The sequence below is a fragment of the Carcharodon carcharias genome, chromosome 16, assembly GCF_017639515.1.
Source record: "Carcharodon carcharias isolate sCarCar2 chromosome 16, sCarCar2.pri, whole genome shotgun sequence".
Classification (NCBI taxonomy): Eukaryota; Metazoa; Chordata; class Chondrichthyes; order Lamniformes; family Lamnidae; genus Carcharodon; species Carcharodon carcharias.
In genome coordinates this window covers 25,652,331-25,674,847 of record NC_054482.1, presented here as the reverse complement: position 1 = coordinate 25,674,847, position 22,517 = coordinate 25,652,331, and the positions used below count along the sequence as shown (strand labels likewise).

Genomic DNA, 22,517 nt, shown 5'->3' with positions numbered 1-22,517 from the left:
CCTCAGAGGTCTTGACAGGGCAGATGTAGAGAGCATGTTTCCTCTTGTGGAAGAATCTCGAACTAGGAACCACAGTTTAAAATTAAGGGGTCACTCATTTAAGACATATGATGAGAAATTCTTGATAAACAAGGGGGTGAAAGGTTATCTGGGGTAGATGGAAGGTTACAGTTAGATCAGCCATGATCTTATTGAATGGTGGAGTGGGTTCCAGGGGCCTAATTCATATGTAAGTCTGTGATGCACACCCTCCAAGGCCAGTATATCCTCCTTGAGATGCAGTGACCATGATTGGGATGGGGCAGAAAGAAGGCAAAAAAGTGAATGAACTGATATTGTTAACCTGGCTGTGAAGAGATGTGTGAAATTTGCTTTGCAAATCTCTCTTGACTGCAGTTTTTCTCCCATGTCCATCGGAGAAGCATTTGCCCTCTGGATATCTGTCCAGATTATATGTCTGTTTGAATGGTGGCATTTGTTTCATAGCTTTTTGGCACCTTCCTTCCTGTCAAGGAAGTAGGAAGAGGGGCAGAAATAAAGGCTGAAAAAAAAAAGGCAAGAAAGAGAGGGGGAAGAGTAAGGTGATCCAAATCCAAGTTAGAGCAAGTAACTGGTGACCTCAAAACAGAAAAAAAGGTCAGTCCTGAAGAATATTAAGAACTCAGGGAAAGTGTTGTTGTAGAATAAATTTAGAATTCAGAATGAGTTCAAAAGATATGAGTGAATGTAGGAATTGTGAAAACAATTTTTTCCTTATTTCAATTGAACGAAAGGAAAAGCCTAGTGAAAACTGTGTTCCTTTAGGCTCCTGTGTCACCACTAACACAGCTGTATCTCAAACAGAATATAAATATTGTGCATCCATGTAATGACATCTCCAGTGCATATAGCCAGTGTGAGTTGATTTCTGTGGTCTTTCTATCAAGTTACTGACCTTGTCAGTCCTGAGCAGAAGCTGGTAGATGAACTCCTCATGGAAAGGGAGTTTTGCTATGCTTGAGTTTGTGCATCTCTTATGCCTGGTTTTAGGGTAACATTTGAACATTTAGCCCGAATCAAAAGAGGAAAATCTGAACTTGGCTAGAAATTTGAAAGGTCAACCTTTTCTGATCTGATCTGCATGAATTGTCTTTAACTATTAGAGGAATATGTAATCAAGTTATGTACAAGTAGTTTTGCTATTTATTATGCAGACATTTAATATTCTCCACAAGCTCATTCATATTTGCACTGTGCACAGAATGTCTTAAAGTGCAGCTTGCCTACTTCTTTACAGTGCCATGGATATCCCAAAGGCTCATTTTAATTTAACTCTTCACATTGGAGAGAGGGGCAAAATGAGAGAATTTGTTGCAATTTATTTTTCTTGTGAGCTTCAAGAATTAGATAGCAACCAAGAACAGATAGGATGCATAATCCTGGCTAAAATAAATCCTTGAAACATTACTTATATAGAGGAACTGTTCACTACCACCCTCTTAGAACCATAGAAAAGTTACAGCACAGAAGGAGGCCATTTGGCCTATCTTGTCCATGCCAGCCCGAGGACACCCAGGTGCTCCTTCTGATCCCATCTTCCTGCACCCAGCCCATAGCCCTGTAGCTTACAGCACTTTAGGTGCAGATCCAGGTACTTTTTAAAAGAATTTAAAGTTTCTGCCTTTACCACCAACTTGGAAAGTGAATTCCAGACACCCACTTCCCTCTGCATAAAAAAGTTCTTCCTCATGTCCCCCCTACACCTTCTGCCACTTATCTTGAATCTATGTCTCCTATTGTTCTAGAATTCTCCACCAAGGGAAACAATTTTATCCTGTCCACTCTATCTATTCCACTAATAATTTTGTACACCTCAATCAGGTCACCTCAGCCTTCTTTGTTCTAAGGAAAATAACCCCAACCTATCCAATCTCTCCACGTAGCTACACTTTTCTAACCCTGGCAACATTCTTGTAAACCTCCTCTGCACTCTCTCCAGAGCTATTACGTCCTTCCTGGAATGTGGTGACCAGAACTGCACACAATACTCCAGTTGTGGCCTCACCAGTGTCTTAAACAATTCCAACATTATATCCCTACTTTTATATTTTATACCTCTGCCAAAGAAGGAGAGCATTCCATATGCCTTCTTTACAACCTTGTCTACTTGAACTGCTGCCTTCAGGGACCTATATACTTGTACGCCAAGATCTCTCACTTCATCTACCCCTCTTAGTATATTCCCATTTATTTTGTAATCCCTGTAACTGTTTGACCTCCCTAAATGTATGACCTCACACTTCTGTATGTTAAAATCCACCTGCCACTTTACCGCCCACTCCACCAACCCATCTATATCGTTTTGGAGGTTATGGCTATCCCCTACACTATCCACTACTCTGCCAATCTTTGTGTCATCTGCAAATTTCTCAATTGTGCCCCCTACACGTTCACGTCCAAATCGTTAATATATAACACAAACAGCAAGGGTCCCAACGCCGAGCCCTGTGGGACACCACTTGAGACAACTTTCCATTCGCAAGGGCATCCATCGACCATTACCCTTTGTTTCCTGTTACAAAGCCAACCTTTTATCCAGTTTGCCACATTACCCTGAATCCCATGGGCTTTTACTTTCCTGACCAATCTGCCATATGGCACCTTGTCAAATGCCTTGCTAAAATATATGTACACAACATCCACTGCACTACCTTCATCAACCCTTCTTGTCACTTCCCCAAAGAATTCAATCAAATTTGTGAGGCAAGACCTTCCTTTAACAAATCCATGCTGACCATCCCTGACTAGTCCATGCCTTTCCACGTGACAGTTAATCCTATCTCTCAGGTTTGATTCTACTAATTTGCTCACCACCAATATAAGACTAACTGGCCTATAATTGTTTGGCATTTCCTTTGATCCCTTTTTAAACAATGAAACTATGTTTGCATTTCTCCAGTCCTCCGGAACCTCTCCTGTATCTAGTGAAGATTGGAAAATCATCCTCAGAGCATCTGTTATCTCCTCCCTGACTTCCTTCAGCAGCCTTGGAAACAATCCATTTGGCCCTGGCGACTTATTAGCTTTCAAGGATTTCAACCCTTCAAGTACTTCCTCTTTCTTTGTGACTATCCTGTCCAATATCTCACAGTGTTCCTCCCTCCTCCCTTTCCTTTGTAAACACGGAGCCAAAATATTCATTCAAAACCCTTCCCACAGCCTCTGCATCTACACAAAAGTTTCCACCTTCATCTCTGATAGGTCCCGTTTTTTCCTTAACTAACCTCTTAGCATTAATGTATTGGTAAAACATCTTTGGGTTATCTTTAACTTTACTTGCTAATCTTTTTTCATGCCCTCTCTTTGATTTCCTTATTTCCTTTTTTACTTCATCCCTGCATTTCCTATATTCGTCTAGGCTAATGCTGTGCTTAGTTCTTTGTGTCATTCATACGCTTTCTTTTTCTGTTTGATCTTCCCCTGTATTCCTCTAGATGACCAGGGAGGTCTAGATTTGGTGGTACCAATCTTTATTTTTGTAGGGGACATGTCTACTTTGTACAATTAGGATCTTGCTTTTTTAGTGCTTCCCACTGGTTTTCCACTGTTTTGTCCTCCAGCGGTGCTATCCAGTCCACCTCAGCCAAGTCCCTTCTCATTTCTGCAAAATTTGCCATCCCCCAGTTCAAGACTTTTACTCCTGATCAATTCTGTCCAAAATTATCAAACTTGTCTCTAATGGCAGGTCAATGAAGTGCTTTAATAGTGCAAAGGTAGGTCAGGAAAGCTGGGCTAGACTACAGGAAAAATGATGAGAAAAGTTCATTCACTTCATCAAGTTAATTCCTTCAGCATTTTCTTCAGCAAGTCTAACATCCAATTGCATCTTGAATTTGCAAATTGTCTTTGATTTCACTATCTTCCCTGGTAAATCATTTGAGCCTTTTGAGTTTTCCCTCCCCCCAGATCTGTTTTCAATTTTTCACTTATATAAGTTCTGTTCTTTTGTCCTCTGACTTAACTAACTCTAAGCTTGGTTCACCTTATTTATTTAATATCATTATCAAATTCAAACATGGACATAAAATAGGATGTCTGTCTATCTATAAGGATAGATAACCTGAAGTATTGTGATCTCCAAGAAAATGACAACCCAAACAATTGTATCATCTTCCCTTTTTCAAATTCAACCAGTTGTACCATCAGTTCTTTGTCTGGAAGAGGCAGTATTAAGACCCTGAGAACAGCAGTTTTCTGAAACCAACGTAATGGCAAGTATTTCCAAACTGCACCTGGTTAGATAGGGAAATGAGAAACAGTCAGTGAGGAAGGGAAGGAGTTTTATATGTGGAGATTCCATTTTAATAAAAGGACAAGGAAGATTGCACCAAAGGTGAGTAATGTAAAATTTTGCTTTATCTATCCATCCTCCAGAAATCCCAAGTTGTAGGGTTTCTTGGGACTTGTAACTTCAGGCCAGTCCAGTCCAGGAGGGAGAGGTTGAAACACCACCACAGAGGTCCTGGTATTAAGCTATTCATAGAGTCATAGATGTTTACAGCACAGAAGGAGGCCATTCAGCCCATCATGTCTGCGGTCAACAAAGACCTGACTACACTAATGCCATTTTCCAGCGCTTGGCCCATAGCCCTGGAGACTATGGCAATGCAAGTGAATATCGAAGCACTTCTTAAATGTTACAAGAGTTTCTGACTCAACCATTCTTTCAGGCAGTGAGTTCTAGACTCCCATCACCCTCTGGGTGAAAAAAATTCTCCTCAACTCCCCTCTTAGCCTTCTACCTGTTACCTTAAATCTATGCCCCCTAGTTATTGACCCCTCTACTAATGGAAAAAGTGACTTCCTATCCACCCTATCTATGCCCCTCATAATCTTATACACCTCTATCAGTTCCCCTCTCAACCTTCACTGCTTCGAGGAAAACAACCCCACCTATCCAATCTTTCTTCATGGCTCAGACCCTCCAGCCCAGGCAGCATCCTGGTAAATCTCCACTGTACCCTCTCCAGTGCAGTCACCTCCTTCCTATAATGTGGTGACCAGTACTGCACGCGTACTCCAGTTGTGGCCTAACCAGCATTTTATAGAGTTCCAGCATAACCTCCCTGCTCTTGTATTCTATGCCTCAACTAATAAAGGCAAGTATCCCATATGCCTTCTTTAACCACCTTATCTACCAGCCCTGCTACCTTCAAGGATCTGATAATTGAAGACTGATGAAGTTATAACTGCTTGTACCCATAAACTTAATATGCAGCTTTAGAATTATGACAGATGGTCATATTTGGAAGTGTTAGTCTACTTGGTTAAGAGCAACAAAGCTGAAAATTGCAGGAGGAACTTTTTTTTACTATGAAGGTGGTGGTGGTAAGTGCATGGAACGGACTACTGACACAGCTGGAGGAGCAAGAAGTCTTTAACGGGTTTTAAGAAAGAGCTAGACTGATTCTTCTTGATAAGGGGGAGGCTCATACGAAATGCATGAAGGAGGTACTTTGGACAGGTGAGCTAGATGGACTGAAATCTTGGTCTACCTGAAATTGTTAGTGACACGATGTAAAATGCAACATACAATTACAAGACAGAAGTTACCCTGTTTCGCACACAATAGTGGCACACTGACTTGGGTTTCCTCTGTCATCTGGGAATGGGGCACAGTTCAGGCCCCTTATCTTTTATTGCTTTGTCTTTCTCACTAATGCCAACAACATCACTACACCTTCCAGATTGAGTGCAAATATAGGTAGCATTGTCTGTGCTCAGGCATTGATCTTTAACAGTGATCAACTCACCAGGTATTAACCCTTTGATCCATGTGGAGTCACTACCCTCTCCTGGAATTGTCATTTCCACATTTACACATCATAATGGCCACCCTTCCACTTTTAGATGAAAATTAAGCAACATGGGTTTAAAACTTCGCGTCTTGCTAATGTTTTGGTGTGGTGTGTATTGGTAGGGGAAGCATGAGAGGTGACGTGGGGACTGAGTTTTTGGAGAGAGAGAGAGAGAACAGTCTCACAGAGACAGAAGGCTCTAGCTTCTGGTGTGGTCAGTGAGAGGAGAAGGTTGCGAACCTTCTGTGAGCTGGCAGGATGCTGGAGGGAGAATGGTCTCTGGTCAAAGAGACACTTGCTGTAACACTCTAAAGAGCCTGGCAAGGCTGGGAGGAGAAATTGCCAGAATGGGGCTTACTGCTGATTAGCAGGAAAACTTGACACAAAGTCCGATTTAACTCGGTGGTTTTGATTTGGCAAGGAATGCTCACCAAAATTCAGTGAGCACGGAGTTGAAATGTATTTTGTATTGTTTGAGAAAATTGCTTCAAAGTTGTAATAGCCGCCAGAAAGTTGGACAATCTTATTACATAGCATGTTTGTAGGAAAAGTGTTAGAAGTATGTTACAAGCTTTCAGCTCTATAATCTAACGATCATAATACAGTGAACAATGCTGTTCTTAATACATATAAATTAGTGCCAGAACCTTACTGACAAAAGTTTAGAAACTTAAGGAAGAAACAGAATCAGACTTTTGTGGAATTTTCTCAAGAAAAGGAAAAATATTTGATAGGTGGTATAGATCTATGAAGATTGATCAAGATTTTGAAAACCTTAGAGGATTAATGTTAATGGAAGAATTTAAATATAGTTTCCCTTTAGGAATAATATCCTATCTAGAAGACCATAAAGTTTCTAAGATAAGAACAGTGACAATTATGGCTGATGATTACAGATTGTCTCAAACATATCAGTAGCAGTGGACCATTGTTTGCAAACCCACACAGAAACTGGAGAGATAAGAGATCTGATAATGAACTGAACACTGGCAATAGTTAGGAAGATAGCAGAAATGAAAAGACAGTGATCAGGATTTTCCATGAACGCTGGCATTGGGTGTGTTCGGTGGCATGAGCGGACAATATGGCGGGATCAGTTTAATGACGGTGTGAAACCAGTTTGTGATTGTCTGCTCAGCCCGCCAGTGGTAGGCTGCATTTCCCACCATCAGACATCGGGAACCTCATTGTAATACACCCGCATGTCATTATTAGGTCAGCTCGCCAGAATTGTCCTCCCCTGCTGGATCGTCCGCCCACTTCAACGGGAAAACACTCTGATGTATTTTACAACATATATAAGGCGTGCACTTGGCGGGATGTACTTCACTTGGGACTTCAAGGTTTGTTTGCCTACCTTGCTTTGGCCAGTACTCGCAGTCGCCAGCGCCAGGCTTTGCAGGCAGCACCATGTCACTTTTAAGGGGGCTCACGGGCAGGTCTCTACCTACCAGATTAGCCATATGTGGATGGCTTTTCAATGACAGCAGGGATAGGGCTTGCTTGGGGAAGGGGGAGAAGTGGCCTTAGGCACAGGAAGAGACTGCAGAACGAGGGCTGTGTGGGGCCACATGTTGATCTATGCAAATGGCCACAAGATGGCAAGGGCTGAGGAGGCAATCTCCAGAGGGGATGAGGCCAGATGGATATGTGAGGGTATGTGTGTGAGAATGGGTGGTGACGTCCCTTGAGCTGGTAGTGATTGAGATACCAGTGAATGTGTAATGGGCTTGAGTGTGTGAGTTTAGAGAAATGAGATGGCTGCTATACCCTGGAGGCACAGATGTGATCATTCATCCCCTATCTGCATTGGATGGCCAACCTCCTCTATGCAACATTGGCACTGATCACTACTGCCATCGCCCACCAAGCCAGAGTGGGACAATACGGTGTGAAAAGCCAGCGTTGTGGCCGACAGGTAAGGCATTGTTCTTCCTGTCCGCTACAGCAGTTAGTGCAAATCTGGAATGATTCCACCCTGATATTCAGAATAGTAAAAAAAGACTATATGGAGGATATGTATGATTCAAGGGGACCAACGTTATTTTTGTCATTGGAAAAGACATCTGAAGACAGATTGTTGAAAATTAAAAGCCAAAACTGAAGCATTTATGGAGGTGCAATGCGTAACTGCAGAACTTGTTCTACCATTAAGTTGCACTTGTGAAAAACCGGTAGCTTTGAATGTATTTACTGTCGGTAAAGCCCAGAGCATAGAGAATTGTAGGGGTTTTGTATTCAAGGTGAAGTTTCCACAGTTTTGTCTGGTGAAGCAGGAAAACAACTTAATATTCTTAGAGGTATGAGGTCAGCTCAATTGTTGATGGTATTAGGCAAAGGGAACTCTCTCCAGAAGGTATGCTATTTCAGAATGTATGGGTAAAAAGTATTAATGGAGGTTGTTTAACCATTAGTTGTATAAAGTTAATTTAAAATGTAGTTTAATTTCCGGTATTGTAATTGTGGGAATTGTATCGAAGTTGCCTATTAATGGTGTCGATTTTATACTAGGCAATGACCTCGCTAGAGATAAAGTACTGCCATTTCCAGTGATGTCAGAGAAGCCCAGTGCAACTGTTGAAATTAAGAACAAACTGAAGAAATCAAATGATATATAGAAATCTGTTACTGGCTGTAATCCTGATGTGGAAATTAGTGTTGCAACTAAAGATGTGTCCAAAGAGTCAAAAGCTCAGACTATTAATGTTAAGGAGGCACTGGAACATCAGACTGACAACAAAAAAGGTAATAGCAGCTGGAACCAAATTAAAGCTGAATTAAATCTGCCGGCAGAAACTAAGAAACAGGTTATCAAAGCAGATAACAGCAGCAGCACTGAAAGCTGATTTGGAACACAGGAAAGCACTGCTTTAAAACCAAATGACTCTGCTGTAACAAATAATGATACCATGGAGCTACGAGGAAGGATTTGTGTTCCTGAATGTGAATTAAAACTTGAGAATGTCGAAGCAATCACTTTTGTAAGACATAAATTGGAAGAAGTCCGTGCTGAGTGGGAAAATGAAAAACAAAAAATTTAAAAGAATTCATCAGCTGACTAAAAATGAGTATCGGGATCTTTACATCATCAATGTAACCTTAATAAGGTTCTTAAAGAAGCTAAGGAAGCAGTGTTAAAACAAGGACACAATACATAAGAGGAGGAGTAGACCATTTGGCCCTTCCAGCCGGCTCCACCATTCAATACAATCTGATCTTGGGCTTCAACTCCACTTTCCTGCCTGCTCCCTATATCCCTTGATTCCCCAAGAGATCAAAAATCTGCCTATCCCAGCCTTAAATATAATCAATGATGAAGATCCATAACCCTCTGAGATAGAGAATTCCAAAGATTCACCACTTTTTGAGTGAAGTAATTTCTCCTCGGCTCAGTCCTAAATGATTGGCTCCTTATCCTGAGACTGTGTACCCCAGTGTTTTAGATTCCCTGACCAGCAGAAATAATCTCTGTGTCAACCCTATCAAGCTCCTTCAGCGTTTTTCAGGTTTCAATGAGATCACCTCGTTCTTGTAAACCCCAATTAATATAAGCACAATTTATTCAGCTTATCATCATAGGACAACCCACTCCTCCCAGGGACCAATTTAGTGAACTGCCTCAAAGCATGTATATTCTTTCTTAAATGTGAAGGCCAAAACTGCACATTTACAGAGTGGTCTCACCAAAACCCTGTACAATAGTAGCAACGCTTCTCTGTTCTTGTTCTCCAATCCCTTACATTAATGGCCAACATGCCTTCCTAATTGTTTGTTGCACCTGCACACTAACTTTCTGCTTTACTTGTACATGCACACCCAAGTCTCTTTGAGCATCAACAGTTATAAGTTTCCCACCTTTTAAAAAATATTCTACTTTTCTATTCTTACAACCAAAGTGAATAATTTCACTCTTTCCTACATTATACTCCATTGAAACCTTGTTGCCCACTCACTTAACCTGTCTATATCTCTTTGCAGCCTCTGTGTCCTCCCCATAGCTCAACTTTCCACCCAGCTTGATATCATCAGCAAACTTAGATACATTACTCTCTATTTCTTAATCCAAGTCATTAATATAGATTGCAAATAGCCGAGGCCCCAGCTTGATCTTTGTGACACTCCACTATTCACCTGTCAGCTTGTAAAAATGCCCCCGCTCTCCTTTATCTGTTAACCAATCCTCTATCCATGCTAATATATTACTCCCAATTTATCTTGTCTATTAATCTTTTGTGTGTCAAATGCCTTTTGGAAATCCAGATACACTACATCCGCTGGTTCCCCTTTGTCCACCCTACTAGTTACATCCTCAAAAAAGCTCTAATACATTTGTCAAGCAGGATTTCTCTTTGTAAAACCATATTGACTTGTTCTAATCATACTATGCTGTTCTAAATGCATTGTTAAGACTTCCTTCATAATAGATTCCAGCATTTTCCCAACAACTGATGTCAGGTTAACTGGCCTGTAGTTACCTGTTTTCTCTCTCCCTTCCTTCTTGAGAAGTGGTGTAACATTTGCCAACTTGCAACCTGATGGCACTGTTCCCAAAACGAAGGAACTTTAGAAAACCATAGCTAGCAAATCCTCTGTCTCTTTTAGAACCCTTGGGTTCTAAGGTCCTGGGATTTGTCGGATATTTTTCCCTTAAGTTTCTCCAATACTTGTTCTCTGCTGATATTAATTTACTTAATTTGCTCCCTCTTTTTAGCCCCTAGGTATTGTGATATGAAACTTGTGTCTTCCACTGTGAAAACAGATGTAAAATATTTGTTCAATACCTCTGCCATTTCCTCATTCCCCATGATAATTGCTCCTGTCTCTGCTTCCAAGGGACCAGTGTTTACTTTAGTTACTCTCTTTTTATATACTTATAAAAGCCCTTACAATCTTTTGATATTTCTGGCTAGTTTACTCTCATTCTATTTTTAGCCAATTGGAAGTTTGAATTTCTCGGCCAATTCCCATGTAGGTCCACACATCGGGACTTCCACAGGTTCTGACCCCCCCATTTTGGTCGTCCGTCTGGTCTCTTACAGTCCGGAGACTAGAAGATTTGGGCCAGTACGTTTTAGTGATGATGATTGATCGAAAAATCTTGGCCAATCGCTTTCAGGTAGTACTTTTCTTGGTATTTTTGGCAAAGAGTTCACACTGTTTTAAATTCAGACCAGTGAAATGGACATTGCTGATTTTGCAGGTGTACGTGATCCTTCTTGTACTGCTTAAAGCCTAACCTTAAGATGGCTTTCTTCTTGTCTGCAGTGAGGCCCTGATTTGTTGGCTGAATGGCCATTGGCATGAGCTCAGAAAAAACTCTGAAAGGCATTCTAATCGAATGAGACAAGATTATAAGACCATAAGACATAGGAGCAGAAATTAGGCCATTTGGCCCATCGAGTCTGCTCCGCCATTCAATCATGGCTGATAAGTTTCTCAACCCCATTCTCTCGCCTTCTCCTCGTAATCTTTGATCCCCATACCAATCAAGAACCTAACTATCTCGGTCTTAAATACACTCAATGACTTGGCCTCCACAGCCTTCTGTGGCAATGAATTCCATAGATTCACCACCCTGTGGCTAAAGAAGTTTCTCCTCATCTCTGTTCTAAAAGGTCTTCCCTTTATTCTGAGGCTGTGCCCTCCGGTCCTAGTCTCTCCTACTAATGGAAACATCTTCCCCATGTTCACTCTATCCAGGCCTTTCAGTATTCTGTAAGTTTCAATCAAATCCCCCCTCATCCTTCTAAACTCCATCAAGTATAGACCCAGAGTCCTCAAACGTTCCTCATGTGTTAAGCCTTTCATTCCTGGGATCATTCTTGTGAACCTCCTTTAGACCCTTTCCAGGGCCAGCACATCCTTCCTGAGATACACAGCCCAAAATTGCTCACAATATTCTAAATGTGGTCTGACCAGAGCCTTATAAAGCCTCAGCAGCACATCCCTGCTTTTATATTCTAGTCCTCTCGAAATAAATGTCAACATTGCATTTGCCTTCCTAACTGCCGATTCAACCTGCAAGTTAACCTTAAGAGAATCCTGGACTAGGACTCCCAAGTCCCTTTGCACTCCAGAATTCTGAATTCTCTCCCCATTTAGAAAATAGTCTATGTCTCTATTCTTCCTACCAATGTGCATGACCTCACACTTCCCCACGTTGTATTCCATCTGCCACTTCTTTGCCCATTCTCCTAACCTGTCCAAATCCTTCTGCAGCCTCCATGCCTCCACCTATCTTTGTATCATCTGCAAATTTAGCCAGGATGCCCTCAGTTCCTTCATCTAGATCATTAATGTATAAAGTGAAAAGTTGTGGTCCCAATACTGACCCCTGCGGAACTCCACTAGTCACCGGCCGCCATCCTGAGAAGGACCCCCTTATCCCCACTCTCTGCCTCCTGCCAGACAGCCAATCTTCTATCCATGCTCATACCTTGCCTCTAACACCAGGGGCTCTTATCTTACTGAGCAGCCTCCTGTGCAGTACCTTGTCAAAGGCCTTCTGGAAGTCCAAGTAGATAACATCCATTGGCTCTCCTTTGTCTAACCTACTCGTTACCTCCTCAAAGAATTCTAACAGACTTGTCAGGCATGACCTTGATGAAACCATCCTGACTTTGCCCGATTTTACCAAGCACTTCCAAGTCTGAAATCTCATCCTTAATAATGGACTCTAAAATCTTACCAACGACCGAGGTCAAGCTAATCGGCCTGTAATTTCCCATCTTTTGCCTCACTCCCTTCTTAAACCAGGGGGGTTACATTAGCGATTTTCCAGTCCTCTGGGACCCTCCCTGACTCCAGAGATTCCTGAAAGATCACCACTATCTCTTTAGCTCTCTCCTTCAGAACTCTGGGGTGTAATCCATCTGGTCCAGGTGATTTATCCATCTTCAGACCTTTTAGTTTTCCTAGCACCTTTTCCTTGGTAATGGCCACCATACTCACATCTGCCCTCCGACTCTCCTGACCTTTGGGGATGTCACTCGTGTTTTCCACTGTGAAGACTGACGCAAAGTACCTATTCAGTTCCTCTGCCATTTCTTTGTTCCCCACTACTACTTCTCCAGAGTCATTTTCCAGTGGCCCAATGTCCATTTTTGCCTCTCTCTTACCCTTTATATATTTAAAAAAAACTCTTGCAATCTTCTTTTATATTACTGGCTAGTTTACCCTCATATTTAATCTTCTCCCTCCTTATTTCTTTTTTAGTTGTCCTCTGTTGGTCTTTGTAGGCTTCCCAATCCCTTGGTTTCCCACTGCTGTCCGCCGCATTGTATGCTTTCTCTTTAGCTTTTATGCTGTCCTTGACTTCCCTTGTCAGTCATGGTTGCCTTGTCCTCCCTTTAGTATGCTTCTTCTTCCTAGGGATGAATTTTTGCTGTGTCTCCCAAATTACTCCCAGAAATTCCTGCCATTGCTGTTCCACTGTCTTTCCTGCTATGCTCATCTCCCAGTCAATTCTGGCCAGCTCCTCCCTCATGGCTCTGTAGTTGCCTTTATTCAACTGTAATACCGTTATATCTGATTCCAGCTTTTTCCTCTCAAATTGCAGGGTAAATTCTATCATATTATGGTCACTTCCTCCTAAGGGTTCCTTCACCTTAAGCTCCCTTATCAAATCTGCCTCATTACACATCACTAAATCTAGAATTGCCTGTTCCCTAGTGGGCTCCACCACAAGCTGCTCCAAAAAGCCATCTCATAGACATTCCACAAATTCCTTGTCTTGAGATCCACTACCAACCTGATTTTCCCAGTCTACCTGCATATTGAAATCCCCCATGATCACTGTAACCTTGCCTTTCTTACACACCTTTTCTATCTCCTGGTGTATCTTGTGCCCCACATCCTGACTACTGTTCGGAGGCCTGTACATAACTCCCATTATGGATTTTTTACCTTTGTTGTTCCTCAACTCTACCCACACAGATTCTACATCATCTGACCCTACATCATTTCTTGCTATCGATTTAATTTCATTTCTTACTAACAAAGCAACCCCACTCCTTCTGCCAACCTGCCTATCTTTTCAATAGAATGTATATCCTTGGATATTTAGCTCCCAGTCCAGATCCCCTTGCAGCCATGTCTCCATAATGCCCACCACATCATACCTGCCAATTTCAATCTGCGCCACAAGCTCATTTACCTTATTTCATATACTGCTTGCATTCAGATACAACACCTTCAGTCCTGTATTTCCTGTCCCCTTTCTCATTGTCGTCCCTTTATCTGCTTGAAGTTAGATTCCTAGCCCTTTCCAAACACTCTGTCCTATTTTGTGTTCTGGAGACTTTAATAGCCTCTCCTGGGCTCTCCTTTCAGTTTTGTCATAATTTTCCATGAAGTTGAATCCAACCCCCCACATGCTAACCTGCTGCTTTGTTTTCCATTAGTCATACTTCTTGGAGTTTTACCCTTCCCCCCCCTCCCCAATTTCTAGTTGAAAGTCCTGTTGACCACCCTATTTACTCTTTTCGCTAGAACATTGGTCCCAGATCGGTTCAGGTACAGGTCCCTCCTGTTCCAATACTGATGCCAGTGCCCCACGAAATGGAACCCCTCTTTCCCGCACCACTCCTTTAGCCACATGTTTACTTCCCTTATTCTCGCATCCCTTTGCCAATTTGCACGTGGCTCGGGTAGTAATCTGGAGATTATAACCCTTGAGGACCTGTTCTTTAATTTAGTACCTAGTTCCTGATAATCCCCAAACAGATCCTCTTTCATAGTCTTACTTATGTCACTTGTCCCGACATGGACCACAACAAATGGATCCTCCCCCTCCCTCTCCAATACTCTTTCAAGCCAGTCAGAGATATCCTTCACCCTGGCACCGGGCAGGCAACATACCACTCAGGACTCTCGATCCTGCTTACAAAGGAAGCTATCAATTCCCCTAATTGTAGAATCCCCTACAACTACTACTTGTCTTTTTGCTCCCCCCTCTTGAATGGCCTCCTGTGCCATGGTGCTGTGGTCAGCTGGCTCATCCTCCCTACAGCCCATTATAAACCAACAAATAAGTTTATTTTGTATAATCCAAATACAGTTTTCACAGTGAGATTCACCAATTTTCTACTTTTCCTCATCTGATGAAGACAGAAGAAACAACTTTGCTGCCGTTTTAGGGGAAAAACCTCATTTTCAAGCTATATTTTTTTAAGTTAAAAGCCATCTGGAGACTTTGTCCACAGAGCACCTGTGTGTGAGATGAAGATTGTTTGCTAACTCTTCCCTCAATTGTATGTGAAGAAGATAGGCCAACCACGCTGTAAATCAAAGTTTCCACCTAGATGATATGCTTTCCCTTGATGTGGCAGCTTTGCAGCACCTATTCAACTAAGCCTCTAACTGGGCAGGTTGAATCAAAACCATTCTTTAACAATGGAAAACATTGCTTAGAATGAATGTAGCAGTTTGCAGTGTTTCAAAGTTACAGAGACATGCAAAAGTCAACAATCTGATGGCTGATTTACCTGATGTCTACTTTTCCCCTTAGCTAGGCCCATTCTATTAGCATGAACAGATGGGGAATGTACTAAATTGCTTTCCATTGTTTCTTAATTAACAAGGTGAATCATTGTAGATTCATTTCTGCTGGTTAGTATTAAAGTAAGTACACAGCATTATAATAAATTGACAAAGTTATGCTCAGGCAATGCTGTTAAAATGAAAAGTGCTACAATACTTATAAATGTCTTGATTTTGTTTTCCTTTCAAAAAGTAGCTTTGTGTTGATTATGCAGGCAGTAACTAGTGGGTTACTGCTTGGACCCCAGGTATTTGCAATATATATCAATGATTTTGAAAAGGGAACCAAATATTTCCAAGTTTGCTGCTGACATGAAACTTGGTGGGAATGTGAGTGATGAGGAGGATGTTAAGAGAATTCAAAGTGATTTAGACAGATTGAGTGAGTGAGCAAATACATGGAAGATGAAATATAACATGGATAAATGTGAAGTTATCCACTTTGGTTGGAAAAACAGAATGGCAAAGTATTATATAAATGGTGATAGATTGGGAAATGTTAATGTACAAAGGGACCTGGGTATCCTTGTACACCAATCACTGAAAGCAAGCATGCAAGTGCAGCAAGCAGTTAAGAAGGCAAATGATATGTTGGCCTTCATTGTGAGAGGACTTGAGTATAGGAGTAAGGATGTCTTACTGCAACAGTACATGGCCTTGGTGAGATCACACCTGGAGTATTGGAGATTAGGTTGATTAGGCCTGTATTCGCTGGAGTTTAGAAGAATGAGAGGGGATCTCATTGAAACATCTAAAATTCTGACAGGGCTGGACAGACTGGGGGCAGGAATAAGGTTTGCTCTGGCTGGGGCATCTAGAACAATGGGTGACAATCTCAGGATATGGAGTAGACCATTTAGAACTGAGATGAGGTGAAACTTCTTCACTCAGAGGGTGGTGAACCTGTGGAATTCTCTACAACAGAAGGCTGTGGAAGCCAAGTCACTGAATATATTTAAGAAGGAAATAAATTGATTTCTGGACTCTAGAGAGCAGGAGTATGGCGTTGAGATAGAGGATCAGCCGTGATCATATTGAAAGGCGGAGCAGGCTCAAAGGGCCAACTAACCTACTTCTCCTATTTTCTATGTTTCAAGACCTACTGTCTCTACATTACATCAGTGGAGCTGCTGTTTATGTATAAAGGAACAACATTTGTACACCTAACATATCATTTATTCTCTCTCTTGCAGGTTGGCCTTGCAGTTGTTAATGGGCAGCTGATGGCAGTGGGTGGCTTTGATGGCACTACCTACTTAAAAACTATTGAAGTTTATGATCCAGATGCAAACACATGGAGGTGAGCACTGTTGGATTTCTTGTATAAATAGGTTTGCAACCCATAACCTGCTTTCATTGTAGATTGTTGCATTGATAATGCATTGGATCTTTAGTGTGGATTGTAGAAAAGTGTTAAGACACAGATTTGTTTCTAGCCCGTACACTTCCTCCTTCCACACAGACCTCTTTCCGGTCTCTGGATTTCACTGTAGAAGGTGTCTAATGGAATAGAAAATTTGATATGTTCGTAAGGCTCTACTGTGCATCTTCCAGTAGCTAACAGTTGGCAGAACTCTTAGATACCTAACCCAAAGTGCTCCTTTTACATGTTAAAATCTTTGGAGGTGGCAGCACAGGTTAACAAAGGAAATGAGATTCTGCTTTTTTAAATAGAGGCATAGGGTACAAACCCAGGAAGTTATGTTGAACCTGTATCAAACACTGGTTCAGCCCCCAGTATTGTATCAAATTCTGGGCATCACACTTCAGGAAAAATGACTTTGGAGAGGGTACAGAAGAGATTTAGTTGGATAGTGGAGCTGAGGGATTACAGTTAAGTGGATAGACTGAAGAAGTTGTGGTTGTTCTCCTTACACCTGAGAAGGCTAAGATGTGATTTGATAGAGGTGTTTGTAAATCATGAACAGTCTAGATAGAGTAAATAAGGGGGTGTTATTTCCAATGGCTGAAGGGCACAGATTTAAGGTGATTAGTAAAAGAACCAGAGACAACATGAGGAAAAACTTATATGCAACCAGTGGTTAGGATTTGGAGTACATTGCCCGATAGGTTAGTTGATACGGTTTAAAGAGTCAAAAGAGAATTGGATAAATACTTGAAGAAAATATTGCAGGGATACGAGGAAAGAGTTGAGGAGTGGGAGTAACCAGATTGCACTTTAAAGAAATCAGCACAGACCTGATGAGCTGAATGGTCACCACCTGAGCTGTATTAGTCTATGAAATTGACAGACTATTTGAAAATGAGGGGCATCATAAGAACATAAAAAATAGGCTGAACTGATTGTGGCCTTAACTCCACACTCCTGACTGTCTCCCAAAACCCTTGACTCTCTTGTCATTCAAAAATATGTCTAACTCAGCCTTGAATGTATTAAGTGACCCAGCCTCCACTGCCCACTGGGGAAGAGAATTCCAAATATGAACAATCCTCAGAAAAGAAATTCCTCCTCATCTCCGTCTTAAATAGGAGACACTTTGTTTTTAAACTGCGTCCCCTACTATTAGATTCCCTCACGAGGGGAAGCATCCTCTCAAAATCTAACCTTGTCACAATCTTACATGTTTCAATAAGATCATCTCTCATTCTCCTAAACTCCAATGATTATAGACCCAAACTGCTTAACTTTTCCTCATAAGACAACGCTTCATCCCAGGAATCAGCTTAGTAAACCTCCTCTTTCAATGCAAGTATGACTCTCCTTAAGTAAGGTGACCAAAATCCTACACCGTACTACCTCGCAGAGGCTGAGCATCAACTCGCAGTCACTTCCTCCTACCTCCCCCTGGACCATGGCCCCACCACTGAACATCAAGACATTGTTTCCAGGACTGTTACTGACCTCATCTCCTCTGGAGATCTTCCTTCCACAGCTTCCAACCTCATAGTCTCCCAAGCTCGGATGGCCCGCTTCTACCTCCTACCCAAAATCCACAAACAGGACTGTCCCGGCAGACCGATCGCGTCAGCCTGTTCCTGCCCCCACGGACCTCATTTCTTGCTATCTTGACTCCATTCTCTCTCCCCTTGTCCAGTCCCTTCCCACCTACATCCGTGATTCCTCTGACACCCTACATCATATCAACAATTTCCAGTTCCCTGGCCCCAACCGCCTCCTCTTCACCATGGACGTCCAATCCCTCTACACCTTCATCCCCCACCGGGATGGTCTGATGGCTCTCCGCTTCTTCCTCGAACAGAGGCCTGAACAATCCCCATCCACCACTACTTTCCTCCGTCTGGCTGAACTTGTTCTCACGCTGAACAATTTCTCCTTAAACTCCTCTCACTTCCTCCAAATAAAAGGTGTGGCTATGGGTACCAAATGGGCCCCAGTTATGCCTGTCTCTTTATGGGGTATGTGGAACGTTTCTTGTTCCAGTCCTACTCCGGGCCCCTCCCACAACTCTTTCTCCAGTACATTGATGATTGCTTCGGTGCTGCTTCCTGCTCTCGTCGGGACTTGGAAAAATTTATTCATTTTGCTTCCAATTTCCACCCCTCCATCATTTTCACATGGTCCATCTCTGACACTTCCTTTCCTTTCCTTGACCTCTCTGTCTCAATTTCTGGTGATAGACTGTCCATCAATATTCATTACAAGCCTACCGACTCCCACAGCCACCTCGACTACAGCTCCTCACACCCTGCTTCCTGTAAGGACTCCATCCCATTCTCTCAGTTCCTTCGCCTCCGTCGCATCTGTTCTGATGATGCCACTTTCAAAAACAGTTCCTCTGTCATGTCTTCCTTCTTCCTTAACCGAGGTTTTCCACCCACGGTGGTTGACAGGGCCCTCAACTGTGTCCAGCCCATCTCCTGTGCATCTGCCCTCACATCTTCCTCTCCCTCCCAGAACCATGATAGGGTCCCCCTTGTCCTCACTTAACACCCCAGCAGCCTCCGCATTCAAAGGATCATCCTCCGCCATTTCCAGCATGATGCCACCACCAAACACATCTTCCCTTCACCCCCAACAGCATTCCGCAGGGATCGTTCCCTCCGTGACATCCTGGTCCACTCCTCCATCACCCCCTACACCTCAACCCCCTCCCACGGCACCTTCCCATGCAACTGCAGAAGTTGCAACACCTGTCCCTTTACTTCCCCCCTCCTCACCGTCCAAGGGCTCAAACACTCCTTTCAAGTGAAGCAGCATTTCACTTGCACTTACCTCAATTTAGTCGACTGCATTCGTTGCTCCCAGTGTGGTTTCCACTACATTGGAGAGACCAAACGTAGACTGGGTGACTGCCTTGTGGAACACCTTTGGTCTGTCCGCAGGCATGACACAGACCTCCCTGTCACTTGCCATTTCAGCACTCCACCCTGCTCTCATGCCCACATGTCCATCCTTGGCCTCCTGCATTGTTCCAGTGAAGCTCAACGCAAACTGGAGGAACAGCACCTCATCTTCCAACTAGGCACTTTACAACCTTCCGGATGGAATATTGAGTTCAACAATTTTAGATCATGAACTCTCTCCTCCATCGCCACCCCTTTTCCGATCCCCCCCCTCTTTTTCCCAATAATTTATATAGATTTTTCTTTTCCCATCTGTTTCCATTATTTTTAAATGTATTTCCATCCATTGTTTTATCTCTACCTTTTAGCCTATTTCGATCCCTTCTGTTCACCCCACACCCACTAGGGCTATCTGTACCTTGCTTGACCTGCTTTCTACCCTTAATTAACACATTCCTTAGATAATATCACCACCTTCAACACCTCTTTGTCCTTTTGTCTGTGACATCTTTTGGCTATTTCCACTTATCAATGGCCCTCTACCTAGCTCTACCTGTCCCAACCTCCCTTAAACCAGCTTATATTTCAACTCTTTTCTATTTTTCCTTAGTTCTGTTGAAGAGTCATACGGACTCGAAATGTTAACTGTGTTCCTCTCCGCATATGCTGCCAGACCTGCTGAGTTTTTCCAGGTATTTTTATTTTTGTTACCGTACTTCAGGTGTGATCTTACCAATGCCCTGTACAGTTGTAGCAAGAATCCCTTCTTTTGTATTCCATCCCCCTTGCCATAAAGGTCAAATTCTGTTTGCCTTCCTAATTACTTGCTGTACCTGCATGCTAACTTTTTATGATTCATGTACAAGGACACCCGGCTCCCTCTGCACTACATCATTCTGTAGTTTCTCTCCATTTAAACAATATCCTGTTTTTCTATTTATCCTGCCACTCACCATTTCTCACATTGTACTCATCTGCCAAATTTTTGCCCACTCACTTAACGTATCTATCCCTTTGCAGACACTTTGTATCGTCCTCACAACTTGCTTTCCTTACCTATCTTACGATTATAAGGCCACTGCTTTGGCTCTAAAAAGTGCCCAGTCTACCTCAGATTATCCTAGAGGGACAAGGTGTCACAAAAATTGCAGCAACAGATGAAATGAGCCTTTGCACACTGTTACTATGCAATAGCAACATGAGTGATATTCTGCACTAACAGGATACTGCCGTAATCCAATAAGATGTTCAGCCTATCAAACAAATGAGTAAAAGCAAAATACTGCGGATGCTGGAAATCTGAAACAAAAACAGAAAATGCTGGAAAAATTCAGCAGGTCTAACAGCATCTGTGGAGAGAGAAACAGAGTTAACCTTTCGAATCCGCATGACTTCTGCAGAGCTAAAGAGAAGTTTTTAATTCTCTTTAGCTCTGAAGAAGAGTCATGTGGACTTGAAATGTTAACTCTGTTTTTCTCTCCACTGATGCTGTTAGACTTGCTGAATTTTTCCAGCATTTTCTGTTTTTGTGACACATATAAGTAACGTGGTATATGAATTTCAGTGCCGGTGTGGTGCCCGGTATGTAGCTTGTATGTCCCAACAACAGTTGGATCGTATCATTCAGCAAATCCATTCGGATGTTCGCAACAGGCAAAGTACGCAACTTACCCAACCAGCCCAAGCCTTGCAAAACTCATAACATAGTGTCCAGCATCAGATGTGATTCTACGATTGGACGCTTGCTTAAACAATCCTGATTATGCCAAGAATTACACTGAAAACCAATTTAAGATTATCTGTCGGGCTTACAGTTTGACTTACTTACACATGCTAGAAGCCACATGTATTCACACGCAGGGATCTGTCCTTTGCAAACAGAAGAAGCATGTTCATGTGTTATGCCTTTTCCAAATAACCAAAAGCTATTCCCTGGTTTAGTTCCCATAGCAGTGCCTTGACCAATCAGAGTTGACTTGCCTGGTTTGAATTTGAAACAAAAGCGTGTCAGTTATCAGTTCACTTCTACATTCTCCATGGCAACACCTCTACCAGAGTCCACTTGCCAACTAAACAACAATCTCTTCTCATGCAGTATAAATTATTGAAGGCTTTACAGTTGGTTTATCTTGCATGGCTGTCCTGCTCAGTGCAAGACGAAAAGCTTTGATAGCATATTTTTTTTTTCTGCAGTACTCAAGTTCTGTACTGCCAAACAAATAACTTATTTTTGGTGGGAGAACGCAGAGAGGCAAAATAAACTAAAGGGTACAATGCTTGAGTGGGTGCAAGAGCAGAGGGAACTGGGATATATATGCACAAATTGTTGTAAGTGACAGGCTGGGTTAAAAAGAACTGGTTAAAAAGCATATGGGATACTGAGCTTTATAAATAGAGGCAGAGAGTACAAAAGCAAGGAAGTTATAATAAATGAAAACAAAATACTGCGGATGCTGGAAATCAGAAATAAAAACAAAAAATGCTGGAAAAACTCTGGGTCTGGCAGCATCTGTGGAGAGAGAAGCAGAGTTAACATTTTGAGTCCATATGATTCTTCTTCAGAAGTTATAATAAACCTTTATTAACTACTAGCTCGGCTTCAGCTGAAGTCTGGCAACCAATTCTGGGCACCGCACTTTGGAAAGGATGTAAAGGCTTTAGAGAGGGTATAGGAAAGATTGATGAGAATGGTTCCAAAGAAACAAAAACAGAATTACCTGAAAAAACTCAGCAGGTCTGGCAGCATCGGCAGAGAAGAAAAGAGTTGACGTTTCGCGTCCTCGTGACCCTTTGACAGAACTGTTCTGTTGAAGGGTTATGAGGACTTGAAACGTCAACTTAGTTCTTCTCTGCCGATGCTGCCAGACCTGCTGA

At 42.3% G+C, this 22,517-nt stretch overlaps 1 protein-coding gene across 5 annotated transcripts in view; it reads left to right on the top strand.

Annotated features, from left to right (window-relative positions):
* klhl20 (kelch-like family member 20) overlaps positions 1-22,517 on the top strand; it is a 90,066-nt gene that overhangs the window by 64,074 nt on the left and 3,475 nt on the right. For 3 of the 5 annotated variants that reach the window (XM_041207919.1, XM_041207917.1, XM_041207918.1), the window contains 2 exons: positions 10,810-10,953; positions 16,571-16,677. In XM_041207919.1, coding sequence (XP_041063853.1) covers positions 10,810-10,953; positions 16,571-16,677 — 251 coding nt within the window. Of the gene's footprint in view, positions 1-8,348; positions 8,583-10,809; positions 10,954-16,570; positions 16,678-22,517 lie in introns of those variants that run through there. The other 2 variants (XR_005945480.1, XM_041207920.1) reach the window with 2 other exon arrangements.